Raw genomic sequence first — 8,958 nt, 5'->3', positions numbered from 1 at the left:
TCTTTAACTTCTGGGCCCTGTTTCTTTTGCTAGAAAAGGTCGCTGATAACGCTTGTCCTCATATGACTCTTCAACCCAAGTCTGCTCTCTGGCAGCCCCATATGTGGGGAGACCCCCAAGGAGACACTGCGAAAAGCACAGAGTGCGGCGCGCCAGGACTCAAACCGTGGGCGCCCGACCGACGCACACGCGCAGCCCCACAACAGTATTAGTATTTAATTTCCACTAGAGACAGAACTGAGCCTAACCATCACCAGGCTCAAGCCGCCTACCCCAAAACGGAGAACGGAACTGCCCGGCCCCCCGAAAAGAAGGGCGGAACATTTCGGCCAAGTCCTCAGACTACCAAACCGGAGAGCTCCGGAAGGGGACTACCTGCGCCTGCGCACCGCCATCTTGTTAAAAGAGCCCGCCTCTCCCTCGGCCGGTCGCTCTTTCGCCACGGGCGGGGTTGCACCATCCGGCAGGGCGGGGCCCGGCCATGGCGACCGCGGAGCCCAGCGGGCGCGCGTTGCGGTTGTCAACCCCGGGACCCCGGCCCAGCGGGGCTCGGGACCGCGCGCCGGGAGCTGCGGGGCCACCCTCCGGGCAGATCGGTAATAGAGCCCTCCGTCTGGGGGAGCGCACCCCCGCGGCCGTGGAAAAGCGGGGGCCATACATGGTGACGCGCGCACCCTCCATTCAAGCCAAGCTGCGTGAGTGTGGCCCGATGGTCGGGGGAGGTCTCTCCCTGGGCGGGCGGGCGGCCGCGTCCCCAGGGCGGGTTCCGGAGCTCCGCTGGGCCTCGGCCCCGGAGAGAAGGGGTTAGCTGCAGCCTGCTCTCGCCCCTCAAAATCCGTTCGGAAAGAGCGGCCTCCCAGCCTTCGGGAGACGCGGCGGAGTGGGGAAGACCCGGCTGACCCGGGTCCTTTAACTTCCAGAGAAGCACCGGGACCTGGCCAAGGCCGTTCTGCGGAGAAAAGGCATGCTGGGGGCCTCGCCGAACCGCCCAGACTCTTCAGGGAAAAGGTCTCAGCAGGCGCCACCTCCTCTGTGCCAGCAGCTTTAGAGAAGGCTTTAATCCCCAGGACGGAGACAGGGTGCTCTGGTTTAAGGCCGAGCTAGCGATTCCCTTGATGCAACCTGTCAGGTTCACTATCTTTAAAATGGGAAGAGGAACAATCTCTCTTTTCCTTTAAGGATGTGATAGGATCAGATAAAGGGCTTCGGAATAAGGGAGTTCTGTGAGTGCACAGGCTCATTCACTATCATTCTCCTCCTCTGTTAGGGAGGAGAATGGTGGCTGGAGTCCCCAGCAATGAGGACGAAGAGCAGTGTGGGAATGGCTAGACCTGTTTTTATTTGTTTGTTTTTAACAGAATAGTAAACTCGGAGCTGCATAGAACCTTATTCAGTGCCTCCTTTTACAGATGAGGGTTGAAACTCGGAGAAGTGAAGGTTAACCCTAACCTTTTACCCAAAGACTTGCAGTTTTTGTGTCCTCTGATTAAATAAGTGGGGAGAGGGTACTTTTCCTAGATCAGGCAAGGGGAGGTGTGCTTTTTTTCCAAGACCTATGGGAGGAGTAGAATACAGGCCGGGCGTGGTGGCTCACGACTGTAATTCCAGCACTTTGGGAAGCCGAGGCCGGTGGATCACTTGAAGTCAGGAGTTCGAGACCAGCCTGGCCAACATGGTGAAACCCCGTCTCTATTAAAAATACAAAATTAGCTGGGCACGCCTGTAGTCCCAGCTACTCAAGAGGCTGAGGCAGGAAAATCACTTGAGCATGGTAGGTGGAGATTGCAGTGAGCCGAGATCGCGCCACTGCACTGCAGCCTGGGTGACAGGGCCAGACTCTGTCTCCAAAAAAAGAAAAAAAGAATGAGGACGTACACATTCTGAGGCACTGTAGCCAGGTACATGGAGCTGCAGGCAGTGGTGGCTGTGACCAGGGAGAAGGCAAGTCAGTAGTGCAGTCAATTTCTCCTTCAGGGCGAGGACTCTGCCTATCCCTGTGAAATGCCTATGCTTTCATCTATGTTTGGTCTCTTCTCCCCCGTCTCCCCTCAGGTCAGTGAAGTTTAACAAGGGCTATACTGCTCTTAGCCAGAGTCCAGATGAAAACCTGGTGTCCCTCGACTCTGACAGGTGAGTGCTCCCCTTGGAAATACCCCCTTGGGAAGCAACTTGGCTGGGACTGAAGATCGCCTGATGCCTTTGCTTGTTCCCTGTCTCCTCCAAGGCCCTTCATGTATATTCCAGGGCCGTTCTCTTCTGAACAATATCCCTTCCCAGGATGGCTTGGTTAGAAGACTCATAGGTAATCATGCTGCTCTAGAATTCGGAGCACCAATGTCCGGGGGATCATCCTGCCCTGTTATGTTTGTATTGTTAGTGAGAGTGACCCTGTCCCTGCCAGAATCGATTGAGGGAACCAGTGTTACTCAAAGCCTATTTGGACTTGAGTTCTGTTGTGTGTGGCCTTTGCTTCAAAAGTCTTCCGGATGCCCTTGCATGCTCTCCGCCTGATGATTTACAGCTGTGCGCCACAGGTACCTCCCGGAACTGACTGTTTTCCTTTTCTCCTAGTGATGGGGAGCTGGAATCCAGATACTCCTCCGGGTATTCATCTGCAGAGGCAAGTCCAGAACACCTTTCTGCGCAGGGCCAGGCTGCAGGCAGCATTACCACCACTGCCAAATGCTTGTTTGGTGCCCGCTGTGAGCACAGCACTGTGCCAGACTTCTGGTCTGTTCTACGATCTTCCACTCTGCCCTCTTCCCCCGGTGGAGGTATAGGTGACCAAGGAGGGCTGTTGAGAATCGAGGAGACCATATAGACTCAGGGCTAGAAATGATCTCAGAAGTCATGTAAGCTGGGCATGGTGGTACACGCCTGTAGTCCCAGCTACTAGGGAGGCTGAGGCAGGAGGATTGCTTGAGCCCAGGAGTTCCAAGACCAGCCTGGACAATATAGCAAGTCCCTGTCTCTAAAATAAGACTCTAAAATAAAAGTCTTCTAGGCCACAGCTTAGAAAAGGAACCCTTTTGATAGATCCCAGCTAAGTGTTTACTAGTCTGTGCTTACTTGAATGCTTTTTGTAATTGGGTACTGACCACCTCCAAGGAGCCTTGCTACCCACCCTTCCCTCAACACACACGGAATTTTTTCTTTGAGTAGCTGTTAGAGAAATCTTCCTTATTAATCTGAATGGGTCCATTGGTCCTTGACCTGCTTTCCAGTGTCACACGGCAACTCTAGTTTCTCTGAGATCAGCATTTCCGTCTCTCCCCTGCCCATCTTTCACCAAGCTTGCTTTCTTCCAGACCAAACAACTTCTGTTTCTTCAGTTGTTCCATCTATGAAAACTCAGGCTAAAACACTCCTGGGATAGCCATGTGGACATTTTTCTAGAGTGACTGTCCCAGATAGAAAAACAGGGATGTAAAATCCTGGCAATTGAAGCTCATTCCCTTTGACAGAGGTGAAGTGCTGGGGACCTGACTCTACACCACTTGCTTTTCTTACTCTCCTGGAAATCTTGGCTAATCTCTGAGTTTCTGTCACAGAGAATAGAGCAGTTTGCAAATTTTGTCCTCCTTAAATGTCTGAGTGTCAAAGATTGTGTGTAAGAGGAAGTCTTACACTTTCCCCAGCCTCATTTATTTTTCTTTTTCTTTTTTTTTTTTTGAGACGGAGTCTCCTCTATGGCCCAGGCTGGAGTGCAGTGGCCTGATCTCAGCTCACTGGAAGCTCCGCCTCCCAGGTTCACGCCATTCTCCTGCCTCAGCCTCCCGAGTAGCTGGGACTACAGGCGCCCGCCATCACGCCTGGCTAATTTTTTCTATTTTTTATTAGAGATGGGGTTTCACCATGTTAGCCAGGATGGTCTCGATCTCCTGACCTCGTGATCCACCCGCCTCGGCCTCCCAAAATGCTGAGATTACAGGCGTGAGCCACCACGCCCAGCCTTATTTTTCTTATGTTCAGTGAACTGATGAAACCAACCAACAAATTCCACTTTGCAGGAACCCAGCTCTGTTGGCATCAAAGGATAAGTCTAACCAGCAGTGTGTAGACAAAGCCGTCACCACCCCCTTCCACTGTAACCCATGCTATACTACGCTAGCCCATTGTTCTGTTATTATCCCATATTCTTCAGCCTTGATAGGGACTAGTCTGGGCTCCCAGTGGGAACTGTCAGAGCACTGATTTTCAAACATATTGGGAACTTGATATTTACATGAATGCCTCAGGATTTAGTGAGAACAGATCCCTGGGGGTCAGTGACAGTGAAGTCTGGACAGTACTAAGGCTTACTGCTGGCTGAGGCACAAGTAGGAGAAGGTGGTACTTCCTCCTGTAGTCCAGGGATGTGTGGCGTTGGCCTGGGGTGGGACATGGACAGGAAGCCCTGGTAACGGAATGTGGTTCTGTCTTTTGGGTAGCAGTTATTTCTGCTTTGCATCTTGGCCTATAGTTCCCTCCTCTCCTTCTCTTAGCAGGTGAACCAGGATGTGAGCCGGCAGCTGCTTCAGGATGGGTATCACCTGGATGAGATTCCAGATGACGAGGACTTGGACCTCATCCCCCCTAAGCCCATGGCCTCTTCAACATGCTCCTGCTGCTGGTGCTGTCTTGGGGACTCTTCTTCCTGTACCCTCCAGTAGACATTACCCTCCAAGGTGGGCCCTGCTCACCATGAGGCCTACAGAGCCCTGTTGGCCACTCATAGCTCACACAGTGCAGTGAGCACTGAAGTCACTGACCCCTAGAAAGTGACCTGCAGATAGCCGTTACCTGTTGCTTCTCAGGCCAGAGGCCCCCATCTGGGCTGTGGGCTGATAGGTAGAATTCTGTAGTTTTCCTCTGCTGTTGGAGCAGAGTTTGGAGAAGTCACTTTAATAAGGGCAGGACAGAGAATTCTGGTTCTTATAGTGGGTGACAAAGGTGGCTAAGGAAACACTTGCAGACAGCTTGATTGGTATTTGTCATAGTGCTTCAGGGAGGCAAAAAGGGAGCTCTTGTGCCCAGGCTGTGCTAGATAGTGTTGAATGGAGGCAGAAAATAGCACTTTATGGTTTATTATAGCTGGCAATCCAAAAAAGAAACTGTTTGAGACCAGTTCAAGAAATTCCATTTGCTCTATTCTTCCTAGCTCTAAGATGGTTTGCAGGCTTGACCTTCAAGACAGCATAAAGTGAGTCCTTTTGTCCCTCTTCAGGTTGCACCTGTCTAACTATGACAGGGATCATAGCAGGTTGCTTAATGATACAGCAGGATCCTGGCTTCCAGAATCCCTGGACCTGGGGCATCCCCAACTGGTCCAACCGTCCGGGTGAGTTTAGTGATTCTGGTTTGCCCTTCCCTAGTTAGAGAAAAACTGCTCTGACATGTTCATATTTATTTATTTGTATTTCCTTGGTCTGGGTGAGTTTCTTCACCCAGTCTTTGAGCTAAAGATTAGGTCGAAGGTACTGGGGCTGGCCCCAGAAGCCTGCAGTTTTTATTATTACCAGCAGAGGGAGCTACAGGGAGCAGTCCGGTGCCTTCCTATTTGTTTACTTTTTAAACTTTTGAGAAGTAGCAATGGACTCGTGAGAGTGGGTATACAGCTGTGTGGGCTTTGTCCTAGACTGAGGCTTACAGACAGGAAGGGTAAGAGAGACCTAAGCCAGCTCCTAGACCCTTGCCTGAGGAAATCAGTCCACCAGTGTAGAGGGCCTCCCTTCACTCCAGCATGGACCATTCTATTGCCAGATTCTTCTGGTCACAGCATGGGCCTTACTGGATACTCAGGATTGGGCTTTAAGCAGACCTCTGGGTGTGACACAGCCTCTTTCAGCCCCCAGCCCAAACAGCAGAAATAGGCATAATTTCTGCTGTGACACCCCGTACCCGCAAATTGGAGAGTATATCTTGCTATACTCTATACCAAGCCTCTTTCTAGAATTTTTCCAACAGGTTTTGTTTTGTTTTTTGGCTTAACTCAGAACCATGGTGAGCGTTCTGCTTTGTTTTGTTGGAGACAGGGTCTCTGTCACCCAGGCTGGAGTGCAGTGGTGTAATCACAGCTCACTGCAGCCTCAACCTCCCAGGCCCAAGCAGTCCTCCCACATGGTGAGCTTTGAATGGGCATAGACAGGGTTCCCAGCCCAATAGTCGGGATTGGGGTGTAGGTTCTACATGGGAAAGTATCCAGTCTCTTGCTTTACTCAGTGTCCTGTGACCACTAGAGGCATGAGAGGGACAACACACTCTTTTCGCTCTACCACAAGGGGTGACTAGAAGATGAGCAAGTCTAATAAAAAGATACGGCCTTATTTGTTATTTGTCTGACAACCATCCTTACGATGGTAATCCTGTGAGTGCTTGATGGACATCTATCTTTGTGTTTTTCTCAAACCATGGAAGGTTGAGAGGAATATACAGTATCTGGGGGCTGACTTACTCTACTAGCTAGCAGCATCACAGCAGAGAGATAGGACAGAGACCAGAGTCATGCCAGCTTGGGGTCTTGGGAAGAGAGGCAGATGGTTACTCTGTTCTGGAATGGGACTCTGCAGCTCTATGCAGGTGGCCAACATTCTGAGCACTTTGTGCAAATGCTTGTAGAGCTCAAGAACATCTCCATCCAGAACCCCTTCCCCATCTGCAGAGACCATGTCCAGGCCTTTCTTGTGTCTGCAGAGGTGAAGTGCACATGTGGAAAGGGATCAAATGTAGCACAGTGTAAAGAAAGACAGCGACACAGGTAGAGGGACCCAGTGTGTGCTGGGAGGTGGCTGTGGAAGGTAAGTATAGACCTACATCTCTGTTGGGGAGGTGGTCAGGGCAGAATGGCCTGGGTGTTTAGCAGCTTCTAGGGGTAAGGGTGGCAGGACCCCAAAACCAAGGCCCTCTGCATCGTTGTTATAATAATCAGCTCTGGCATATTCAGCTGCAACTGTCCCTGAAGAAGAGGTTTCTGAGCTGGCTGACCCCATGTAGGAGGGTGTTACCTTGTAGAAAAAGCTGGAGGGACCTGGTGGGACAGTGCAGTGAGGCAGGGTAGAAATGGTCAGTTGTTTAGGGCCAGTGGCCACATACCAAAATACCACCAATGTGCCCAGGGCCAAACTGCCTTAATTCTGAGTGCTGTGTGTTCTGCAGGTGACAGTTTCCTGAGGAGAGGGGTGTATCCAGGCTTACCTCCCAGCAGGAGTGGTACCATATGGTGTTTATGTACTACTCTATAGAACTCTTGGCTTGCACTTCTACAGCTCTGTACATTTATAAGAATAAATGCAATCACACTAGTTGAGCTGTGTCTGTGTTGCAGTGGATTTTAAAGGCCTTGGCCAGGCACAATGGCTCATGCTTGTAATCCCAGCACTTTCAGAGGCTGAGGCAAGCAAATCACAAGGTCAGGAGTTTGAGACCAACCTGACCTGACCTGCAGTCGTAGATCCTGTCACCCCGTCTCTACTGAAACCCCGTCTCTACTAAAAATACAAAAAATTAGCTGGGTGTGGTGGCAGGCGCCTGTAGTCCCAGCTACTCAGGAGGCTGAGGCAGAAGAATCGCTTGAACCCAGTGGGCGGAGGTTGCAGTGAGCTATCGCGCCACTGCACTCCAGCCCAGGAGACAGTGCGAGACTCCGTCTCAAAAAAATAAAAGTTAAGAATATCCTGGATATCCTGAAATGAAGAAATAGCTTAACAGCTGACTACAGCAATTCCTTCTGGAAACTCCCTCCCCTTTCTGCTGTTCCCACTGGGCACCACTTTCGGGCCTGTTTCACTGGACAGCATGAGTGAAATAGGCTCTTGCAAGTCACTTCTGTAGAATGGGTTCCCTTTAGCAGACCTTTTCTTTCCAGCTCATCTTTATTGTTTTTTAGCTGAAGAAAATTTGGAGGCAAGAAAACCCAGGAGATTTTTGAAGGTGGTTTCCTGGAACTCATTGTATAGGGGCTCTAGTGTGGGCAGAAGCCCAGAAAGATTCTTTTGCATGAATTTAAACCTTTATCCCACAGGAAGGAGCCAGTGGACTAAGTGATTAGTCTGTGGTGACAGGATCTACGATTGCAGGTCAGAAACCTCAGCAGCAGCAGACAGCCGACAGCCTCTTGCAGGTGTGTGCCACCCCTGGAGCAGGGCATCAGGAGATTCCCTCCTTCACACTTCCTGCCCGTTTAGGAAAGCTAACTGGGCTTCTCCTTGCCATGAAAATTGTCTAATTCGGTTCTTGAGTCCCTGTAATCTGCAACAGTTGAGTATGTTCTAGAGAAGTGGTTCACAGTCAATGGTTTCAGCTTTGCAGGCCGTACAGTCTAGTGCAACTCTTCAACTTTGCCACTGTGGCTTGAAAGCAGCCAGACAGTATGGAAATGAACAGGTATGGCCAGAACTGGCCTGCCAGCCTGGTTTGCGGACCCCTCCTCTAGGGCCAGTTGAAAAACAGGAGCCGGGCCAGGCATGGTGGCTCACGCCTGTAATCCCAGCACTTTGGGAGGCTGAGGTGGGCGGATCACGAGGTCAGAAGATCGAGACCATCCTGGCTAACACAGTGAAACCCCATCTCTACTAAAAATACCAAAAAAATTGGCCGGGCGCGGTGGTGGGCACCTGTGGTCCCAGCTACTTGGGAGGCTGAGGCAGGAGAGTGGCGTGAACCCAGGAGGCGGAGCTTGCAATGAGCCAAGATCGTGCCACTGCACTCCAGCCTGGGCTACAGAGCGAGACTCCGTCTCAAGAAAAAAAAAAGAAAGAAAAACAGGAGCAAAGAGTCTTGCACTGGTGGCTGGTGTATCCTTTGAGTCACCTTCTCTGTAGGGCTGCTTGCAAGCTGTGCCTCTGGGAAGACCCAAGGCCTGCTTGCAAGCTGTGCCTCTGAGGCCAAAGCTGGCTTCCTCTCCCACTCCTTCCCATACCAGTGTTCTGGAGTGTAGCCTGCCCACCCCCCGAGAAGCTGTATGAAATAGGAATAAAGCAA

At 51.2% G+C, this 8,958-nt stretch overlaps 1 protein-coding gene across 11 annotated transcripts; it reads left to right on the top strand.

The window, feature by feature from the left end:
• Positions 1-398: 398 nt before the first annotated feature.
• Positions 399-8,955, top strand: FAM219B (family with sequence similarity 219 member B). Of its 11 annotated transcripts, none has more exons than XR_010131040.1 (7): positions 415-695; positions 921-1,008; positions 2,053-2,130; positions 2,572-2,620; positions 4,488-4,667; positions 5,207-5,320; positions 8,000-8,955. XR_010131040.1 is itself a non-coding variant. In XM_055363796.2 (6 exons), the coding sequence occupies exons 1-5, from the start codon at positions 482-484 to the stop codon at positions 4,650-4,652; spliced, it is 594 nt and encodes a 197-aa protein (XP_055219771.1). In that variant the 5' UTR covers positions 415-481; the 3' UTR covers positions 4,653-4,667; positions 8,000-8,955. The 11 variants fall into 11 exon arrangements, 7 of the variants coding, with proteins under 7 accessions (XP_018866321.1, XP_063554783.1, XP_055219771.1 ...); XR_008672097.2 differs by lacking the exon at positions 8,000-8,955 and adding an exon at positions 7,135-7,280 and having other exon boundaries at positions 417-695; positions 4,485-4,667; XR_010131039.1 differs by lacking the exon at positions 8,000-8,955 and adding an exon at positions 6,673-7,280 and having other exon boundaries at positions 417-695; positions 4,485-4,667.
• The last annotated feature ends 3 nt before the right edge of the window (positions 8,956-8,958 follow it).

The sequence above is a fragment of the Gorilla gorilla genome, chromosome 16 (genome assembly GCF_029281585.2).
Source record: "Gorilla gorilla gorilla isolate KB3781 chromosome 16, NHGRI_mGorGor1-v2.1_pri, whole genome shotgun sequence".
Lineage (NCBI taxonomy): Eukaryota > Metazoa > Chordata > Mammalia > Primates > Hominidae > Gorilla > Gorilla gorilla.
This window is presented reverse-complemented; position numbering and strand designations above follow the sequence as displayed.

Excerpts from the sequence above, each read along its gene's own strand:
- FAM219B (XM_019010775.3), top strand. The coding sequence starts at position 482 with ATGGCGACCGCGGAGCCCAGCGGGCGCGCGTTGCGGTTGTCAACCCCG. Across the intron at positions 696-920 it reads CTCCATTCAAGCCAAGCTGC|AGAAGCACCGGGACCTGGCC; the intron begins GTGAGTGTGGCC and ends TTTAACTTCCAG. Across the intron at positions 2,131-2,571 it reads GTGTCCCTCGACTCTGACAG|TGATGGGGAGCTGGAATCCA; the intron begins GTGAGTGCTCCC and ends CTTTTCTCCTAG.